A 23,265-nucleotide genomic window follows, 5' to 3' on the forward strand; every position below is an offset into this window, starting at 1 on the left:
CTCTTCTGAAATGTCTGCAGTATTTTCCAATTCTGTCTATTCTCTTAGCTAACCCAGCACCAGGATACTAAGCATCTGGTGTCACAATTATAAGTTGTTGGTATTTCTCCCCATTGACAGCCAGAATTGGTGCTGGACAACAAATCCAGGCCTCAATCAGGAGTGAAGAGTGAGGCTGGGGAGCTGCCTTGCTGTCCTTCCAGGGTCCTCCACCATTCTTGAGATCCAGAGAAAAGGGGCACTTGTGTTTGTCATTCTTGGATCTGCCAATGAGTTTTTTTTTTTCCCCACACAAACATTTTAAGTGCTGTATATGTAAACAGCCCTCTACAGAAGGAAGACTGTATGGGCAAAATTAGACAGGGCAAAAATAACGCAGGCACCTAAGCTTTCCATTGAAGGGTCATGGACTAGCACATTTTGCATCCCTGGAAGGTTGCCCCAAAGGATGGTTATCAATCTATCTCTCATAATTGGTAACTGTGGATCAGTGGCCCAGAGCAGAAATCACAGGAAAATAAACCCAACATATTACAATGTGTTTTTCAAAATAACAACAACAACAAAATAAAAACTTGAAAGCACCAATAACCCTGTTGGACACTTGAGCAGAAGTACCCTACTACAATGATAGGCTTGGATTTGTACTCTGGACTCTGAGCACTCTCCCCTCCTTTACATGGAATCACCAAGCGAGTCCGAGTCATCCAAGGACAGAGGCAGGTACAGGTCCTATAAGAAGAGAAGAGACAAAGTTAATTTTCCTTTTCTTGATATCTTGAGCTCTGGAATGTCTGTTTTAGTTTTTTTTATTAATACTTTCTTTAATTTTTACAACATAATAATTATAGATTCACAGGAAGTTGAAAAAATGTACAGGGAGGTACCCTTGTACCAATGTACCCTTCATTCAATTTTCCCTAATGGTACCATCTTGCAGTTTAACATGTGATCATTTGTGTGTGGGGTGTGTATGTGTGTGTGTGTATATTCCTATGCAATTTTATCATGTGTGTATATTTGTGTGACCATCACCACAGTCAAGATACAGAACTGTACCTTCAACACAAGGCTCCCTTGTGCTACCCCATTAGAGCTCCGTCCAACCCTCCCCTCTTCCCTGAGCCCTGGCAACAAATAATCTGTTTCCTGTCTCTGTAATTTTGGAATTTCAACAATGTTATATGAATGAAACCATACAGTATATAACCATTTGGGATTGGCCATTTTCATTCAGCATAATTCCCCGGAGACTCATGTAAGCCATTATATGTATCAATAGTTTGCTTCTTTATATTGCTGAGTAGTATTCTATGGTGTAGATGCAACACAGTTTGTTTAGCCATTCACCTGTTGAAGCACACGTTGAATGATTCAAGTTTTGGGCTATTGCAAATAAAGCTGTCATAAACACTCCTGTACTGTACGAGTTTTTGTGTGATCATACATTTTCATTTCTCTGGGACAGACACCCAGGAGTAAAATTGCTGAGTCATATGGTAATTCCATTTTCAGTTTTGTAAGGAATGCCATATTGCTTTCCAGTGTGGCTATACCATTTACAGTCTCACCTCCTGCCAGCAAAGTATTAGTAGTTTGGTTTCTCCACATTCTCTCCAGTATTTGATGTTTTTATTATTTTTCATTTTAGCCATTCTTGTGGATTTGTAGTGATATCTCATTGTGGTTATAATTTGCATTACCATGATGGCTAATGATGTTTAACATCTTTTCATGTGCTTAGTTTTCATCTGTATTTCTTCCTCAATTAAATGTTTCTTCATGATTTTATTCATTTCTGAATTAGATTTTTTTCTTACTGGTAAGTTTTAGCAGTTATTTTATATTCTCTAAATAAGCCTTTAATTAGATATTGGGTTGCAAATATTTTCTCCCAGTCTGTATCTTGTCTTTTTACACACCTTCACAGCTTTTGCATGGTCTTTGGCAGAGCAAACATTTTTAATTTTTGAGGTCCAATTTACCAAATTTATCAGTTTTTATTTTATGGATTTTACTTTTGTTGTCAAGTCTAAGAATTCTTTGCTTATAATCCATTTTCAATTTTTGCATATGATATGAGATCTAGGTTAAGAAACTTTTTTTTTTTTTTGACAGAGTCCCTCTCTGTCACCCAGGCTGGAGTGCAGTGGTGTGATCTCCACTCACTGCAACCTCCGCCTCCTGGGCTCAAGTGATTCTCCTACCTCAGCCTCCCGAGTAGCTGGGATTACAGGCGCCCACCACCATGCCTGGCTAATTTTTTCATACATGTTATCAGTAAGATACCAAAGAGAACTGGAAAGTATAGAATCAATTCTGTGGCTACTTAAGAGCACCCCCACCCCCACCGCCTTGCCACTGCTTTTGTATCATAAGGACAAGAACTTCAGTAGAGGATTGTTCAAGAAAATTGGAGAACATAGCTTCTCCTTGAGGTAGAGAAAAAAGTGGAAATGAGAAAGAGGGACAAGAGTGGGGAGGAGAAGGACTTATTTATTTAACATTGGGAATTTATCTAACATTGAAAATGCTTTTTGCTGAGAAAGAAGTGACAGGAAAACCTGTAGGCACCTTAGAATGGAAAGAGGAGTAAAGCATATTCAGAAACCCGAGGTTTAACCCTGGCTAATTAATGCTATGACATTGAACAAATCTTTGAGTATTGGTTTCTTTATCAGTGAACAATCTGTAAGGTTTCTTCCAGCTCTGAGACTATAATTTGGGGGTCCTAAAGGGATATTGAATGATTAAGAAACAAAACAAAGGCAACTACAGCAAATAGACTCAGTTCTCGTCAACCTACCATCCCTTCACTGTAAGTCAGGGATTAGCAAAATTTTCTGTAAAAGATTAGATAGTAAATATTTTAAGTTTTCTTTGCTGGTCACATATGGTCTCTGTCACACATTCTTCATTGTTTGTTTGGGGTTTGCTCTTTTACAACGCTTTAAATATTTAAAAAAACATATTTTAGATGGGGTGGGTCATCCATGCAAATATAACCAAGACACAGGCAGGATCTGGCATCCCTGTTCTAAACTACCAAACAAAAGTTTCTTAGAAAACTGATAAAAAGGTAGGATGTACAATGCCAAGGAAATACTAGAAATGCAACAAATACATGTAAAATGGAATTGAGGCAAAGTGGCATACAATGGAGTTGCATCTCTGAAGGGATTAATTCTGAAGTACTGGAGTAAAGTGAACATAGTCAAAAGTATTTTTGAGCTCTGGACTTCCAGAAAGGTGGCATAAGCCCCTCTGAAAATCTGTTCCTTAACAAATGCAGTAACACTGGCAAAACTGTCAAAATTAACTTTTTCAGGACTCTAAAAATCAACCAAAAGCTTGCAACAATCCAAACAGTGTTGAAGAAAAACTGATGAATCTTGTAAAAATACTAAGATTTTTGGTGTTTCAACTTGCCTTATTTCCATTTTTCCTCTCCCCAGCTCCATGGTAGCCTTGAAAACCAACAGTCACAACTACTGTACCGGTGAAAAACAGCAATCTAGTAGTTACTGGAGGACACAGTTGGGGGTTTGGAGCTCCCCAAAGAACTCATTCCCAGAGAATTGTCACTCTTTGACCTGTGGGGTAGCTCCCTGGAAACTCCCATTTGCCAGGTTCTTCTTTTTTTAACCTGACTCAGAGCACACTCGCTGTGAACAGCCTTTTCAGGGGGCATTGATCAGTTGCAATTGTTTAAAAATCACAGCCGTATGAGGAAGAGGGCAAAAGTTGGAGCAAATCAAGCTGCTGAAAACCTTGAAAGGAAAAAGTCATAGAATTATGTGCCTATAAGGATCTTTGAAAAGCTCAGACATATTCCTGGGAATCTAGAAGGTCAGGCACAAGTTCAGGACTGGGTATATTCTTAGAAAAGAAGCGAGATGGCCCTAATCTTTCCCCATTGACCGACCCTGAGGCCCTGTGCAAGCAGCAAGAGAATGCTAAGATGGAGTTGTAAACTGCCTGGCAGAGCATTGAAATCATGTCCCAACACGGGAACAGAGCCCCTCGGCAAAGGCTGGGAGTCTTACTGGATCAAGGCATTTAAGGTAAGCAAACAAAACTATCCTATTCATTCAAAATTATCATCGCAAATAAAGGAGAAATTAAAACATTCCCAGATAGAAACACAGAATCCATTGCTAGCAGACCTGTCTTGCAAAAGAATACTAAAGAAAATCATCCACAGAGAAATTAAAGGACACTAGAAAGTAATTCAAGTCCACATAATTAAAAAAAATAGTAAATGCGTAAGTAAACACAAAAGACTGTACAAATTTATTTTTGTAACTCTTTTCTTTTTTAAAAATAAATTTTACTGTGTATATTTGAAGTTTGCAACATAATGTTATGGGATACATATAGATAGCAAAATAGTTACTATAGTGAAACAAATAATTACTTTTTTGCTGACAAGAGCAGCTAAAATCTACTTACTCCCTAATACAATTTTATTACCTATAGTCCTCATATTTTACATTAGATCTCTAGATGTTCATCCTACATATCTGTTACTTTGTATCCTGTAACCTACATCTCCTCATTTCTTCCCTTTCTATCCCCGGCTTCTGGTAACCTCTGTTTTATTCTCCATCTCTGTATATTTGACCTTTTTTTTTTTTAGATCCCTCATATATGTGAGATTATACAATATTTTTCTTTCTGTGTCTGGCTTATTTCAAAAGACAGCTACATGAACTAGATGAACTAGTAATTATAAGAATGTGTTGATGGACTTACTATGTATAAAGATGTAATTTGTATGTCAGTAGGAGAAAAAAGGAGTGGGAAAGAAACAGAGCTATGCTATGGCAAAATTTTTATATATAATTTAAATCAAGTTTGTATTAATCTTAAGTAGAGTGTATTAAAATGTAAATTGTAATCCTCAGGGCAACCACTAAAAAAAGTACTCAAAATGAAATTAGTAAAAATACAACAAGTGAATTAAAATAGTGCACTAAGAAATATATTTAACACATAAAAGGCAAGCATCAAGTAATGAGCGAAAAATGATATAACATATATAGAAAATCACAAAATGTTAGATGTAATTCTCGCTTTACCAGTAATTACATTAAACATAAGTAGATAAAGCAATCCAATTAAAGGCAGAGACTGGCAAAATAGATTTTTTAAAAACATGATCCAACTCAATGCTGTCTAAAAGAGAAACAATTTAGATTCAAACCCACAAATATGTTGAAAGTAAAATGATGGAAAAAGATTTGCCATGCAATCAGTAACTAAAGAGAGCTAAAATTGCTATACTGGTGTCAGAAAAAAAATAGACTTTAAGACAAAAATTATTACTAGAGACAAAGAACATTTTATAATGATAAAAAGAGTCAATATATCCAGAAAACATAAATATAAATATTTATGTATCTTAACAGAGTACCAAAATACATGAAGCAAAAACTGATGGAATTGAAAGGAGAAACAAACAACTCAACTATATTAGGTGAAGACTTAAATATCCCACTTTCAATAATGGATAGAACAACTAGACAGAAGACCAACAAGTAAATAGAGGACTTGAATAATACTATAAACAAATACACATCTATGGAATATTCTATCCAACGAGAGCAGAATACATATTCTTTTCAAGCTCTCATGGAACATTCTCCAGGATAGATCATATGCTAGGCCATAAAACAATTCTCAATAAATTTAGAAGGATTTAAATGATACAAATTATATTATTTGGCCACAGTGGAATTAAATTAGAAACAATAATGGAAAGATATTCAGGAAATTCATATATATGTTGAAATTAAACAAGGCACAGATGACTAACCAAAAAAGAAATCACAGGAAAAATTACAAAATACCTTGAGATAAAGGAAAATGAAATCACAACATACCAAAACTTATAGGATGCAGCTAAAGCAGTTTTCAGAGGGAAATGTATATGAAATGTTTCAAATATGCTATCCCATAGAAACAGAATTGATTAGTGGTTGGTTACCAGGGGTTGGATGAAAGGGGAAGGGGCTGCGACTGCTAATGGGTAAGGGGTTTATTTTGAGGGTGATGAATATGTTCTAAAAGTAGATAGTGGTATATTAAATTACCTTAAAAACCACCAAACTATACCCTTTAAAAGGAGTGAATTCTCTACTATGTGAATTATATCTCAATAAGCTGTTATTTTTTTAAGTACCTTTGAAAATCCTTTATACTGACAATTAAGTACTGTTTATGTGATTTCTGAATATGCAGCCATACACAGCAATATGCTGTACATATATTAATATATATGATATATACATATATACACGTGTATATATATCATATATATGTATATATGGTATATATGTATATATGGTATATACACCATATATATGTATATATGGTATATATACCATATATATGTATATATGGTATATATACCATATATACCATATATATACATATATATACATACATATATATGTATATATGGTATATATACCATATATATACACGTGTATATATATGTATGTAGTGATATTCAGGATGTAATGATGTGTACAAATGTAAGAGAAGGTTTTATAGTTGTTCGCTCTATTACTATGTTATGACTATTGATGAATTCCATTAAGTTAAACTTGCATATGATGAAACAACACTGTAATATAAAAAGCACAGGACTAAGAGTCTGGAGACTTAGATTCTAGGCCTACATTTTCCATTTAACTTCCCTTTTCAGGGTCCTTGCTTCTAGATCTTAAAATTGAGGATGATCTTTAAGGTTCCTTCTAGTTCCAAAATTCTATAAACTGCAATCATTCTATCTTTTTCTTTAGTTACCCCAAAGCAAGAGAAATGGTACAGACATTGCCAAAGTAATGAACTCCCTGGGTATTTTTCAGGCAGTACAAAAGGACCTTTTAATAATATGGAGGCCACTTTGAGTCCCAGCACACTGAACCACTGGGCTTTAGTATTATTCATGTAACAGACCCTTCAGTGGAGTTGCTTGGTTGGTGGAAAAAATTATCTGAGAAGATTGTTCCAGACCTTTATCTCAGAGGAAGTGGGGATAAGGCCTGAGGGTAGAATCCTGAAGAGATTTCACTTGTAGCTGCTGTGAGACTCTGAATTAATGGCGTGAGATGCAGGAGATGGAGAGAATTCATAGAACTAGGCCTAATTATGAACTTCTGAACGCTGTATCTCCATCAATTTATTTCGTATTCAGAATGTATTTTCCTGTATGGGTAGAACAATGTTCAGGAAAAGGAATTATCTCAACATTCTGTTTTTGTTGATTGATATGTAGAAATACAGAAACACACATATTGCTTAGCAATACAAATAATTTGCACCTGAAATTCATTTGCTTATTCCCTTGGAGCCCTACAGAACAAAATGTAACAAATACAGCTGTGCTGGCGATACTATTGTGTTAGAGAAAACAAAAAGTTGGTCTCTGGTCCAAGGAGTTTATAGTCCAAAGGAAGTCAGGGAGGAGTTTTGAGAAACCTGGCTTCTAGTTTGGGTTTTCTATTTCCCAAACGTGCCCTGCACTTTTATGATGGTGTGGTTTTGTTTCTTGCTAAATTTTTTTAAAGCTGGCATGCCTGTTCTCTTCACCAGCCACTTAAATGTCACCTCTGTGAAAAGCTTTCCCCATCTCCCACTCTCTCTCAGTAGGATGTCTTTCCCACCCTCCTTTGTGCTCATGCAGTCCTTTCATTAGCTCTTGATCACACTACCCAAAGCCACTTATATTAGAGTTAGTTGCCTTCTGTGATTTAAGGGTCAGGACCCTACTTTACTCATCAAAGGGCCTCTCCAAGCATGTATAAGAGGACAAAAGAAGTCTGGAAACAGAGGAAAGTGCATATTTAAATAATGTTATTTATATTTTCAAATAATATGTTGAATATACTTTCCTCTAGTCTCTAGACAACTTTGCATAAAAAATACCTCTAAATTTCAAGCCATTGGCGCAATCACTGATCTGAAAATTTAAAAATTAAATAAATGAAAGAGTTTCCTTATGTTTCTAGATTTTTTTTTTTTGAAAATCTTTACTATGTACTTTCTTCAAAGGGGATCCTTAATAAATTTTTGTTGAATCACACTAGGACTGTCTTTCCTCTGTACCTCTTTTTTTCTCATCTGTAAAAGGGAAATGCTATCTGCCCTGTCTCTTTCACGGGGATATCACAAGGGTAAATGAGAAAATGGCTGTGCGATAGAAAAAAGCAGTATGAAAATGCAAAATGTTGTTCTCATTAACTATCCAAGGATTTACTTCGTGTCCATATTGTAACACTTAAGTATGCGGACTTTGGCTAACCCCATTGCAGCTGCATTAAAGAAGATTCTCCATGAACTGCTTAAGAGAAGAAGCCAAGAAGCTGATTACAGCTTAGGGCCCTGCCACAGCCATCAAAAGTTACCAAAGGGATGCTGGGACTTCAAGTTTTTTCCAGTTGTGCAGGAGGAAAGTCATGGCCTCAGCCATCTGCTTCCTGTCTGCATCATGACTCACACCTTTCAGGTCCACTTGGACAGAAGTTCAGATGAGATCTGCTCAGGCCTGCTGCCCAGAGACTTGATGGTGCTAAGGTTCAGGTAGCTGTGTGAAAGGAGGAGCATGAATCTAGGACCTGAGACCTAGGGGGACTGAGACAGGGTCACAAGCTTTTTATCTTATTCAGAAAAACCAGTTCAATCTTCATTACTGGTGGTGTAAGCATGACACTACTGCTTCTTGATAGGATGCACTGAAAAGATACAACATCACTCCTATGATATTCCTGCCCCAAATTCAGAATCTGAATCTAATCACAGGGAAACATCAGACAAGCCCAAATTGAAAGGCATTCTACCAAATAACTGGCCTGGACCTTTTATTTCTATAATATACTGTACTGAGAGATAGAGAGTCTCAGGAACTTTTCCAGATTAAAGAAGACTAAAGGGACTTGAGAACTTGCAACATGTGATTCTAGACTGGATTTTGGACCAGAAAAAGAACATTATTAAAGCAATTGATAAAGTTTGAATATGGACTGCAGAGTATATAATAGTATTGTGCCAGTGTTAAATTTCCTAATTTTGATGATCGTGCTATGGTTATGAAAGAAAAAATCCTTGTTCTTAGGAACTACATACTGACATATTGAGGGATAAAGGGGCAAAATGTTTGCCTGTGATATTAATCTCAAATGGTTCAGAAAAAAAAGGCCCAGCGCGGTGGCTCATGCCTGTAATCCCAGCACTTCGGAAGGCCAAGGCAGGCGGATCACGAGGTCAGGACATCGAGACCATCCTGGCTAACACGGTGAAACCTCGTCTCTACTAAAAATACAAAAAATTAGCCAGGCGCGGTGGCTGGCGCCTGTAGTCCCAGCTGCTCGGGAGGCTGAGGCAGGAGAATGGCTTGAACCCGGGAGTGCGGAGCTTGCAGTGAGCCGAGATCCTGCCACTGCACCCCAGCCTGGGCGACAGAGCGAGACTCCATCTCAAAAAATAAATAAATAAATAAATAAAATAAAAGAAAAAATAATAACATGTACTATATGTATTTATTTGTGTATTATTGTGTCTACATATATTATACATAGAGAGAGAGAACATAAAAAATAAGTAAACGAGGCAAAATATAAACAACTAGTGAATCCCTGTAAAGAGATACATAAGTTGTTTATTATTTTTGCAACTCTTCTGTAAGTTTGAAGTGATACAAAAATAAAGAGCTTTAAAAATAGAATTATACCCAATTTAAATGTTTACTTTATTTAAAAGCTTGCTCTAGAAAATGATATAATGTATTACTTAACATTTGCTTGCTTAACTGTCTTTAAAAAGAGTAATTTTAAAAATAAAATGAAACACTGAAAATTCCACAGTTAAGAAAACAGTGAAGCTCTGACAATGCTGCCACCTGTGAGCTTGTTCTAGTCCTTCAATGGTTAGAATTGAGTCAATAAACAAACAAGCTATAAGTGTCTGCAAGCCCAACCAGGAAAAATAGTTTAACAATGCAAACAACTCACCTTGGTGGGCTTGTGGATCATGGGTCCTCAGCATAAATGACCTGAACATGTCAGTTGAAAAACCGAATAACTTGAGTGTGCAGAACAAATGTCCAAGCTGCCTTCACACTTTAGGGAAGGTACCAATGGAAGGTGCTAGGGTAAATCATGCTTACCAAAAGGAAGGTAAGGGCAGAAAGGCATATAGGAGGTGCTGTGTGGACAGTGGAACAACAGAGGTAGACTTCCTATCTTGGCATGTCCATATTTACAAGCTTTACTGCTCAGCAAAGAATAACTAAAAGCCAACTGTAAAAATAATTTTCATCCATCTCATAATCTCTAGGTAACACTGGTTACACAGAGTTCAGCAAATACTTCTTTGGGAAAATGAAATAGCTCAACAGGACAATCAGAAAGTTCTGGAAGGTTCCATAGCAGAAGTTAAAGGGGCCATTAAAACAATGGAACAGACATTAGAAATTATGGGGCAGGCAGTAGCCAGATTAGCCAGGAAATTAAAAGACTGATATAGAAAAAATAAAATGAAAATGGATGTCGGGCAGTGGTATGCTGTTAAATGTTTAGCAACTGACTGTGAGAAAAAAAAAACCTTGACTTACAGTATTTGTTAATGTCCATGGTGTAAATATTCCCACCATGGCCAAATTCAAGTTAAAAACGTGATGTCACTCAATACAGAGTTGAGAAGCAATGTACACAATCAGCTCTCACCACCTACTGTGAGCTGGCTCCAGCACACCACTGGTGGTGACTTGGGTACCACTCTTATAGCTAGAAATGTTACCCTAGTAAGTAACTTAACCTTTTGGCTCTCAATTTCCTCATCTGTAAAATGTCAAACCTCATAAGATTATTTAGAGAATCAAATAAAACTAATTTATCTCCATCTAAGGTGTCTTCCAGCTCTGACCATCTCTGATTCTGTGATGCAGTTAGTCATATTGGTGGCTTTTTGCCTTTTACCATCTCACACCAAGTCTTATGAGCAGGAGAAAGATTAGAGAAGGCTAGAGGAAGTTGCTCCACAGTATGGTAATCAGAGAAGAAGCCACATCAACACTGCCTTAGGTATAAGAGATTCAAGGCAGTAACCACTCCATATTTTCTACACAGAGATTTCTGGGTGAGAATCTGTTTGGATAGCGGGGCTAGGGAATTTATGTGCTTTTGTTATTTAATGATATACTTATTTGGAATAGTTTAAGGGGTATACATGGTGGCCAAGGCCAATGCAATGTGTATATGTGCTCTCTTCCTATACTGCATCAGAATCTGCCTGGTAATGAAAAGTACACAGCGAAAGTAGGAGCTATTCATTTGTTGATGTCCAGTAAATCTAAATGGAGTAAGTAACTCAGTGCAACTTTTTGGGACTGCTATCTTTGTTATTTCCACTGACTGGTGCCTGGTGACATAAAGTGCCCTGAACACCCCCTTTGCTATGTCTCTGAACTGGGGAGACAAGTGTTCAACCCATGTCCCAAAGCATGGTTTGGTTACCTCATTAGCTTGGGAGACAAGTGTTCAACCCATGTCCCAAAGCATGGTTTGGTTACCTCATTAGCTTTGGAGACCTTTTGGAAACCCTTTGGAAGAAGTGCTAGAATGTAGCAGGAAATAAGTCAGGAATTGGAGGAATAAATAAAAGTGACTAGAAGCTTGCTCCCTGCTTGGATTCGCAGAACTTCAAGCTAATGAAGCCAGATGAAGAAAATTTCTGGCCTTAATGTGCTGTTGAGTTAGAATGGAAGAGAAAACCTTCACCGAGCCATTCAGGAAACTGAGTGCAAAGAGGTTTAGTAAGGTATAAGAGACATAATACCTTGTGCTTCCGGAGGCTGCCAGGACTGGTGGGCGTAGAGATGGGAGACTGCTTAGACTTGGGGGTAGAGAGCTGGCTGCTGGAGGTTCCGTTTGCTAGCCCAAGGCAAGAGAAAAGGAAGGGATAAAAATCAACAGCATACAAAGGAGCAAGTTATCCTTCCCCTCAGAAGACACTAAGAACATTCAAACAAGGTACACAGACAACCAAGTGATCTGGTGAGTAGAACAAAGGTGAAAAGAAACACATTCCTCAAAAGGGCAAGAACTGCAATCCTCAGTTAATTGGATCCCTATGCAGTGCAAGGCCGTCATCCTCCCACCCTTTCCTCCTCAGTGCTTCCCAATCACAGGGGTCTGTTTCTTTTCAAACATTTTTCATATTCATTCCCAGGTTTGCCCCTAACATCTCTGGGAGGTAGTCTGGGAAGGTATTATTTTGCTTTAATTTTATAGAGGACAAAAGTGAGGCACAGAGAGGTTATGTGCCTTACCTTAAAGGGGAAGAAATATGGGCAATTTGGACCAGTGCACATTTCCTTTGGTGCCAGATGATGGGGTAGGTGAAAGACAGCCCCATTGTTAGTCTCTCCCCCTCTCTTTTCCTGCTCATGCCACACCATTGTGCCTTTCCTACCTCATTCTGCATGTGTGAAAAGAACAGGAGGAAAGAAAGAGAAAATAGGCTAGTCAGGAAGAATGAAAGAGAAAGTGGAGGAGAAACAGAAGGTGAAACATTAAAAGAAGGCTCAAGCAGCAGAATGGGCAGAGGAGATACTTTAAAAACAAAGGCAAATATCCTGAGGGTGTGTGGAGAGTGGGGGAGAGGAAGAAAGAGGCGGAGGGAGAAAGAGTAGGGGGGGAGGGAGACAGAGAGAATAAATAGAAAATTGAAAACATTAAGCAGAAAGATGGCCTGATAGTGTTCCTGTCAGTCCCATAGGTAAAGCTTAAACTGCTGTATCATGAATATTTCCTGAGGATACATTCCTTCTGCACCACTTATGGAAATATTTCCCTAGGTTCTGGAACATGCACATCAACTGTAGAGATGGAAGAGACATCAGTGTAGTGGTTGGTAAGTTTATTTAAGCGCAAGTGAGCTGAAAAATGGACACTTAAGCATTCACTGTCTGGCTTATATCCTCACTCATCTCTCACCCACTCATTGAGAAGCCCTCCTCCCTCTCATTCTTTCATTTAGCCAGTAGCTATGGAGCACTACCTATGAGCCAAACAAAGTGTTAGACATCGAGGTTTCAGAGAGGAGTAAGCTACTTCCTGGGGGAGCAGGCAAGAATTCAGTGAAATAAACGCTAAGACATAGCCTTGCATAGGGTATTATTGGAATTCAGAGAACAGACTTCGAAATCTGGGGCCTGGAAGACAAACAAGAGGAGGCAACACCTGAGAAATCTTGAAAGATGAATCTGAAATAGGCAAATCAATAGAGACAGAAAGTAGATTAATGGTTTCCAAGGGTTGGAGGAAGGGCAGGAGTTTGAAAGTCTGCTAATGGGTACAAGTTTTCTTTGGGGAAGGCAAAGATTCTGACATTAAATAGTGATGATGGTTGTACAACTCTGTGGTCAAACTAAAACCCACTGAGTTGCATATGTTAAATTAGTAAATTATATGTTATGTAAATTGTATCTCAGTAAAGCCCTTAAAAAAAGAAGAATCAGAGATAGAATCATTCTACCATAACAACACATAGGCAGAGAGGATAGGAAGGGTATTCTAGGCATTAGAATTGCCAACATCCTTTCATGTTAACAACCCACAATAATCTAGGCATTGAAGGAACACACTTCAAAATGTTAAGGGTCATCTACAACAAACCTATAGTTAACATCATACTGAATGGGCAAAAGCTGGAAGCATTCCCCTTGAAAACCAGCACAAGACAAGGATGTCCTCTCTCACCACTCCCTTTTTTGTTGTTGTTTTTGTTTTTTGAGACGGAGTCTTGCTCTGTCACCAGGCTGGAGTGCAGTGGCGCAATCTCGGCTCACTGCAACCTCCACCTCTCAGGTTCAAGTGATTCTCCTGCCTCAGCCTCCCAAGTAGCTGGGACTACAGGCACGCACCACCATGCCCGGCTAATTTTTGTATTTTTAGTAGAGATGGGGTTTCATCATATTGGCCAGGATGATCTCGATCTCTTGACCTCGTGATCCTCCTGCCTCAGCCTTCCAAAGTGCTGCAGTTACAGGCGTGAGCCACTTCGCCTGGCCCCTCTTTCACCACTCTTATTCAACATAGTATTGGAAATTCTGGCCAGAGCAATCAGTCAAGACAAATAAATAAAAGGCATCCAAATAGGAAGAGAGGAAGTCAAACTATCTCTGTAGGTGACATGATTCTATATCTAGAAAACCCCATAGTTATCTGCCCAAAAACTCCTTGATCTCATAAACAATGTCAGCAAAGTCTCAGGATACAAAATCAACGCACAAACATCACTAGCCTTCCGAGACACCAACAACAGCCAAGCTGAGAGCCAAATCAGGAATGCAATCCCATTCATACTTGTTAGAGAAAGAATAAAATACCTAGGAATACAGCTAACCAGGGAGGTGAGAGATCTCCACAATGAGAATTACAAAACACTTCTCAAAGAAATCAGAGAAGACATAAACAAATGGAAAAACATTCTATGCTCATGGATAGTAAGAATCAATATCATTAAAATGGCCATACTGCCCAAAACAATGTACAAATTAAATGTTATTCCTATCAAACTACCAATGACATTCTTCACAGAACTAGGGAAAACTATTTTAAAATTCATATGGAACCAAAAAAATAGCCCAAATAGCCAAAGCAAGGATAAGCAAAAAGAACAAAGCTGGAGGCATCACATTACCTGACTTTAAACTATACCATAGGGCTACAGAAACCAAAACAGCATAGTACTGGTACAAAAACAGACACATAGACCAACGGAACATAACAGAGAGCCCAGAAATAAGGCCACAAACCTACAACCATCTGATCTTTGACAAAGTTGACAAAAATAAGCAATAGGGAAAGGACTCCCTATTTAATAAATGGTGCTAGGATAACTGGCTAGCAATATGCAGAAGGTTGGATCTGGGCCCTTTCCTTACACCATATACAAAAATTAACTCAAGGTGGATCAAAGACTTAAATGAAAAACCCTGGAAGATAACCTAGGCAATACCATTCAGCACATATGACTTGGCAAAGATTTAATAATGAAGACATCAAAAGCAATTAAAAAAAAGCAAAAATTGACAAATAGGATCTAATTAAACTAAAGAGCTTCTGCACAGTGAAAGAAACTATCAACAGAGTGAGCAGACAACCTACAGAATGGTAGAAAATACTTGCAAATTATGCATCTGACAAAGGTCTAATATCCATCATCTATAAGGAACTTAAGCAAATTTACAAGAAATAAACAACCCCATTAAAAAGTGGGCAAAGGGCATGAACAGGCAGACACTTTTCAAAAGAAGACATTCATGTGGCCAACAAGCATATGAAAACATGCTTCACATCACTAATCATTAGAGAAATGCAAATCAAAACCACAATGAGATACCATCTCACACCAGTCAGAATGGCTATTAATAAAAAGTTGGCCAGGCACGGTGGCTCATGCCTGTAATCCCAGCACTTTGGGAGGCTGAGGCAGGCTGATCACAAGGTCAGGAGTTCGAGACCATCCTGGCCAACATGGTGAAACCCTGTTTCTACTAAAAATACAAAAATGAGCTGGGTGTGGTGGCGTGCACCTGTAATCCCAGCTACTTGGGAGGCTGAGGCAGGAGAATCGCTTGAACCAGGGAGGCGGAGGTTGCGGTGAGCTGAGATCATGCCACTACACTCCAGCCTGGGTGTCAGAGTGAGACTCGGTCTCAAAAAAAAAAAAAAAGTAAAAAATAACATGCTGGCAAGGTTGTAGAGAAAAGGGAATGCTTATGCACTGCTAGTGGGAATGTAAATTACTTCAACCATTGTGAAAAGCAGTGTGGTGATTCCTCAAAGAACTTAAAACTGAATTACCTCAGTGTACCCTAAAACTTAAAGTATAAGAATAAGAATAATAATAATAATAAAACTGAATTACCATTTGACCCAACAATCTCATTATTGGGTATATACCCCAAGGAATATGAATCATTCTACCATAACAATACATGCATGTGTATAATCATTGTAGCACTATTCAAATAGCAAAGACATGGAATCAACGTAAATTCCCATCAATGATAGACTGGATAATGAAAATGTGGTGCATATACACCATAGAAAACTATGCAGCCATGAAAAAGAACAAGATTATGTACTTTGCAGTACCATGGATGAAGCTGGAGGCCATTATCCTTAGCAAACTAACACAGGAACAGAAAACCAAATACTTAATTTCCCACTTATAAGTGGGAGATAAATGATGAGAACACATGGACACAAAGAGGTGAACAACAGTCAATGGGGCCTAATTGAGGGTGGAGGGTGGAAGGAGGGAGAGGATCAGAAAAGCTACCTATCAGGTACTATGCTTATTACCTGGTTAACAAAATAATCTGTACACCAACCTCCCATGACATGCAGTTTACCTATATAACAAACGTGCACATGTATCCCTGAACCTAAAATAAAAGTTAAAAAAAATGCACCAGCAGGGACAAAGATATGAATGTGTGAGAGAATACATTATGTTTACAGAAGTGCAAGTAACTCATAATGGCTCAAGCACAGGGTGCCAGCAGAGAGTTTCAGGAGATGAGGCTGGAGACAGAGGATAAGGGTCAGCCCCTGGGGGCCTTTTTGTGTAGCCTGTTAAGAAGTTTGCATTTGGTTTCTGAAGGAGAGTCACAGAAGAATTTTAAGCTGAAAGTGATATGATCAAATTTGCATTTTAAAGCTCCAGCTGCTGTGGTTGGTTAAGACTGAGGGTAGAGTGGGAAGGGGTAGGGTAGAAGCAAAGAGGTTGGTTAGAAGACATTGCACTAATCCAGGTGAGGGATGATGATGGTTCACTAAGGCCACGGGGGAGGGAGAGAATGAACACCATGGTAGATAGGGACCTAGAGGCCAGATAAGCATAGAGTATTGTGTTTATATACCATACAACCACCCAAAGAACATACATACATACAACCACCCAAAGAACATGACCTGTGCCAAATAGCACCAAGAATGTGGGCACTAGACTTTGTCAAGGCACTAGGCTTTTTTGTGAATAACAAATGCACTTTGGAAAAGGCAAGAGTCTGTGGAGTCGCAATGGGGCAAAGCAGTCAATTACTCTTTGTAGGAAATGAAGGAGTTAATAGTTGAAACAGTTAATGGACCACCTACAGTGCCTGAGGGCCTCCCCAGCAGGACCTGACCTGTAGCACTCAAGGTAAGAAGCAATCTTGGAGACCTATATGAGCTGACACAACAGAACTCTTCCAAAAGAGCTGTGACCTCAGCCATAAAGTCTGAGTAGTGGGCAACCCCGGTAAGTTCTCCTCTGGCGTTTTGTTTTACATGATTGCTATATACTTTACAGATTCTAGTGTCCCAGTATTTGTTAGCCAAGCTATAAAGGGATGGCTGCTATACCCTCAATATTAGAACTGTCTTTTTTACCTACACACTTATCTAGCTAAAAATGAGTCCACTGGCCTTGCCAAAGTGTGGAAAATTGTTAAGCACAAGCATGTCTCCATATGAATCAGTTTCTATTTATTGGCCACAGAGCTGAATGCATAGGCTCTTCAGCAACTTCTAGGTCTTTTGTCAGTATCCTCTGAAACATTTTCACTCAGTAACTTTAGAGGCAGTACATAAGTACATATTCCATATATGCCTCTCTATATATTCTCTGCATATGTGTACATTTATATATGTTCCCAATTCCCCTCCACCCATTCCTCTCCCTTTTAAAATTGAGAATTAATCTTAAGCTGTCTGTAAATAAAGGACTTAATTTTGTCATCAACATTCAACAAGCATTTTGGAAATCAGCTTTTAATAATTTAACTACCATTCACTGCACTGTTGTAAAAATGCAGACACTTTGTCAGACGTTCCCAGAGTTCCCTGGCAGAATGAAATCCAAAAGTGAACATAGAGAAATTAAGTAATGTTGACTTGCACAGTTAAATGTAGATTCATTACAAGCTAAAGGAGGCCCTACATTTACAGACTAGATAAAATGTATTCAAGTGCACACTTTGTCTATGGATTCTGTGGGAAAAAAAATCTGGAAAGGTGCCATTTGACATGGATTCTACAGCCAATTCACATAAATGTCAAGTAAAAGAAGCAGCAGGAAATAATACAAATAGGGTCTGATGAACTTTGTGTGCTTGGATTGGTAAATCCACGTAGATCCACATTTCATTTTAAGAGTGGCTGGAAATGGCACCACTGTTTGATATCCTTCATTTTCCTTTATTCTTCTTTGCTAACCATCCTTAGCTCTTGTCTCTGAGCTTCCATTTCTACGCGGCAATTAGGAAATGCCTTGGTGGATCTTCTCCTTCTTTAACTTGTCTCCCTTTCTCATTTCCCTTCTCAGAACCACAGCATTGTCTCACTGTTCTGATATTTTATTTATACATGGTCCAAATTCTCTCATCTCTTTCAACTCTTTTATAGTCCATTTTTCCCCTTGGCAACAAGGGGCATCAAAAACTTTTCTATCTCCTAGGCCACCTTTTCAATCTTATCAACAAAAATAGGATAAAAATTACTCTTTATTGAGTGTCTATGATGGGTCAGGCACTCTTCTTTCTTTCTCTCTCTTTCTCTCTTTCTCTCTCTCTCTCACACACACACACACACACACACATGCACACACATGTTCCAGCTAGGGGTAGCAAATACAGGATTTGAATGTAAGTCTCTTTGATTCCAAAGCCTATATGGTTTTTTTTGTTTTTTCTAACATAGGCTCTTTAAAAAATAATAATAATAATTGCTTCTGAAATTCCTTCCTGTGACAATTTTCTGATGGAGGCTAGGGAGGAGGGTGAAAGTTGTGGCCGAGAAAAGAGAAAGTAATGAAAAGAAGATAGACACCAGAGCTGGCGCCCATCTTCAGGGCTTCTATCCTATTTGTCTGGTTTAGATTTAGAAAGTGGTTAGCAAGAGCTTTCTTTCATTCACCAAACCAGCTGGGTATCATACACAGTGTCATAAAACAATAGCAGACAGAGCATTAGCATGACATGTAACTACCCTCATGTTACAGAGTTCTCTGGGAAGATAGTATCTATGCCCTGTCTGTCAACCCTCTCAGTTGGTGCCCTTCAGCTACGCAGCACAATTGCCAAGCTTGGTCCTGCAGTCTTGGTTCACTGGCTCCTCTGAATGATTATGCCTGTTCTTGCCTTTGTACTCATCTTTAGCTCCTTGGCTCTGTCTGCCTTTCCTGTCAGAATGGAACAGGACAAGCCCAAACAGGATGGTTGGTAAGGAAACTAGGCTGACTTATCTAGATTTACAGAGATTTAAATATATGGGGGAAAATGGGTCCCTGGGGGATGAGGAATAAGGGGTATGTGTGGGGATGGGGTAGGGAGAGGTTAGTTCCCAAAGAACAATGAGAGAGTCCAGTTTTTGGTGCGAGTGGCCAAGGACAGAGTGGGGTCACCAGCCAGGCAGAGTGGATGCTAAACTCCCAAACTGCGGATACCCTTGTCTGGAGGCTGGACCGATTCCTGGAAATTAGGAAGCAACTGAGTACAAGTTGGGCATAAGAGGCCCCAGGTGTAGCAATTATAGAGCTGCCTGGGCAGCAGGTTACATGAGTCATTATACTTTCTGGGCTCAAGTTTGCATGACCAGAATGGTACAGAAAATAAAGGGACAGCTTGGCATCTACTTTTCTCCCAACCTTTGACCACAGACCAAACCATGTTAATGCTCATTCACTTAGCCCTGGCTTTCCCTCCCATCCTAAGCCCAACATTTGAGCCCAACTCAAAATCAAGCCTCGTGGTTTTTATTTGATGTCATTTTGAAATATTGCTCATTGAAAACAACCCCAGTTTATCAAAAGAGCTATGATAATAATTTCAGAGCCCTTTTTATAATTTCAGTTGTTTTTCTGCAGTTATTTTTAGAGCATTTTACCATACATGAACTCACATTATTCTCCTGATAGCTCTAAGAGATGGTGGCCAGGTATTACTAGTCACCTTTCAATTAACAAGGATATAGGGGCTCAGAGAGGGTATGACTTGTGTAAATGGTATAAACTCTGCCCCTTCTCACTGGATGGTGGCTTCTGGACTTGCTCACAGATTCTATTTCAAAATTTCCTTAAAGTTAGCACACCACATACCTCCCACTGTGAACTTCTAGTGATTCATTTTCTGTCTTGTGTTCTGTAACTCCCTAATGCCTTGCAGAGGGAGATCTCAACACACAATTCTGCCACTTCCTCATTTTTCTCATACTGAGATGCTCTAAGATTTTATTCATTCCAGTCCAAAGATACCTTGTTTTCCCCTTACAAATAGAGGGAGTTTTCCTGGAAGGCCATCCAAGTGGATCCAAGGTGGTTTCAACTTACTTCAGAACAAGGTGAAGAGACAGACCCTGTGGTTTTCACAAATACATTCCAAAGAGCCCTTGGGCAGGGTGTCTGGATTGCTTTGGCTAATTGTTTCTGCTCAATGGAAAAGCTTTTTTCCCTCTCCCTAGACCCATCCACTAGGGGAGCAAGAACTGAGAGCCTGGGAATAGTTCTTCAATGATTTGATCATAGGGTTTGCTCTCAAGCCAAATTCAATTGTAGGTTGTGAGACACTGTAACTTCAGAAGATGGAATTTGAATTTTAAATATATTTCCTACGGAATCTTGGACAGCATGAAGTTATGAATCCTTTAAATAAGGGGGAGAAGTAAGAGTCTTCCTTGTTACAAAACAAATGTATATACCCAATCCTGCAATATTTTGACACAGATGAGTTTCCCTCAAGAAGAGGACATCTGTAGAGGGGCTGATGGAAGTGCCAGAATTGTTTTCTCAGGGTTGACAATGCTGTCAACATTTATTTCCTACTGAGAAACAGAACATGTTTCTGGTGGAGCTAGCCTGTTGTCAACGCTGACTGCTGGTTTTCCTGGTGCAGGGACTAGGATAAACTGCACTGTTCTTAATTTGTGAAAAGAACACAGGCTTTGGAATCAGTCAAAGTTTTAAATCCTGGCTTAGCCATTTCCTAGATTTGTGATCCTGGGGCTAACCTAACCTCTCTGAGTCTCAGTTTCCCCATCTGTAATATTTGAATAATAATTATCTCAATTGTTGCTGTTTTGATGATTACATGGCAGACTATACATAAAATGCTTAGCTAAGTGCCTGCCACATAGAAAAGAGTTCAATAAATTGTATTTTCTATCAATATTACTACCACCACTACTAGCACTGAGTAAGTATTCAATTTATAGGCACTGAGTTAGGAAATCCTAGTCCACAAGAGATGAGATATCATTCTATGTAGGCTGAGGGCTAGTTCTTTGGCTAGTTGGTCAAGTATCAGATAATTGAAGCTTTCCTTAGATGAAGCCTATTATTTCTGTTTTTTTTTTTTTGCACTTTACTGCTGTGCTCCCCAAAGCAAAATGATTGGCCCTATCCTGTTCTCTCTTTTTACCCTCTCAGCATTATTATGGCAGGGGAAGCTGTGTTGGTCAATGAACAGTGTGGAGCCACTGAAAGTTTTGGAGCAGGGAAGTAGCACAATGAAAATGGTGTTTTAGGATGAGAAATGTGGTGGCACCACACCACATGGATAAGTGGACAGAGATTTGAAGCAGAAATATTGCTAAGGAGTCTGCGAAATAATCGAGACATCAGGTCATAAGAGAAAGGAAAGGACTGCTGTATAAGTCACATGGAGATGGTTCACATGTCCAACAATGATAACAACAGCACACAGTGGGTATGCAGGATTAATGAGTGGGAAATCAAAAATAGCACCAGGGTATTGAACCCGGGAAGCATGATAATTCTATTGTCAGACAAAGAGATGGGAGGTGGAAATGCTTTTGATTTTTAGATAGCTTGTATTTGTCACATATAAGCCATATACACAGGATTGTTTAGTAGGCATTATGGGTCTGACACCCAGAAGGAAGATCAGGGCTGGAGAGGTAGAGTTAAGAGCCTCCTTTGATAAGCCATATTCATCACCACCTCTGCCCCTTTGTTCATGCTTCCCCGCCAGCCAGAAGTATCCATCTCCTTATCAATTTACATATAACCCTTCTTCAAGTTCCAGTTCTCCCAGGAATTCCTCCCTTAGCACCTTAGTCCCTAATGAGCTCTCTCCCATGAACTCCAATAGTTCCAATAATACTTACTACCAGTATCTATTATGTATTTTGCATTTAAATAAGTTATTACCATTAACATGGCTTTGATGGTTCAGTGGTTAAAACTGTGGACTGTGGAGTCAGATTGCTTAGGTTTAAATTCCAGTTCTATCATCTTACTAGCTGTGTGATCTTGGGCAGGTCACTAAACTTTCATATGCCTCAGTTTCTTCATCTGCAAAATGGGGATAATAGTAATTGCCTCACAAGGTTGTTGTAAAGATTAAATTAGTTAATACAAGTAAAGCGATTAGAACAGTTGCCTGACACATAATAGGAGCTATATAAGTATTTGTAAATATATTTTTAAAATTTACATGTATACTGGTTACCCAAATAAATCATAAATTTCTTAGTGGCAGGGAATTCATCTTAACATCCCTTTTCTTCATAGCACCTAGCACTACTAAGTACTTTACAGGGGTACTTTGCACATTCAGTTGCATGTAAACACAAGTCCCAAGCCAAGACTGGCTGATAAGACTCACGTTGTAGGGAAATATCACCATATACCATGCACTATGGGGTGCTCACTGGCACCCACTATACTGCTTGCTCCAATCATTTTCTAAGCAGGTTTTAGAAAGAATCAGATTGGGGGAGGAACTGGGGAAGTTTTTCTCTTCCCACAGCTCTGTCAAGGACACCACTTCCCTTTGGAGTTGCTGGTAGCGGAGCTAGGGGAGCTGAAGGAATGTCTAAGCTGTCTTGTTTCAGTGCTCTGTAGCACTGAAAGGCACCTAATTACTTGTGGGACTTTGCTCAAAGCAGCACAAAGGAAATGACACAGACACCAACCCACCCCTTGCCTTTCCACCTCCCTAGCCTGGAGATGGGAGAAGGGGAAAGGAAGCCAAGAAGCAAGGACCATCCAACGTAGACCTTTGCATTCACCAGACAGCACATCCCACATACTACTGTGTGTCAGTGGGACACTGCGAATAATGCTTGCTGGGAAGTCAGGAGAGCGAGGTTCTGGCTCTTGGGTGCTAAGTAATGTGTGACATGGAAGATCCCAAGATCCTAAACTTTGTATCTTAGTTCCCCAACGTAAAAAAAAGATAATTATCAA

General features: G+C 39.0%; 1 protein-coding gene across 1 annotated transcript in view; it reads right to left on the bottom strand.

Moving 5' to 3' along the window:
- Positions 1–675: 675 nt before the first annotated feature.
- DCX (doublecortin) overlaps positions 676–23,265 on the bottom strand; it is a 109,167-nt gene continuing 86,577 nt past the window's right edge. The window contains exons 6-7 of the mRNA XM_004064716.5: positions 11,842–11,936; positions 676–732 (exon numbers count right to left, since the gene is read on the bottom strand). Coding sequence (XP_004064764.1) covers positions 676–732; positions 11,842–11,936 — 152 coding nt within the window. The remainder of the gene's footprint in view (positions 733–11,841; positions 11,937–23,265) is intronic.

The sequence above is a fragment of the Gorilla gorilla genome, chromosome X (genome assembly GCF_029281585.2).
Source record: "Gorilla gorilla gorilla isolate KB3781 chromosome X, NHGRI_mGorGor1-v2.1_pri, whole genome shotgun sequence".
Lineage (NCBI taxonomy): Eukaryota > Metazoa > Chordata > Mammalia > Primates > Hominidae > Gorilla > Gorilla gorilla.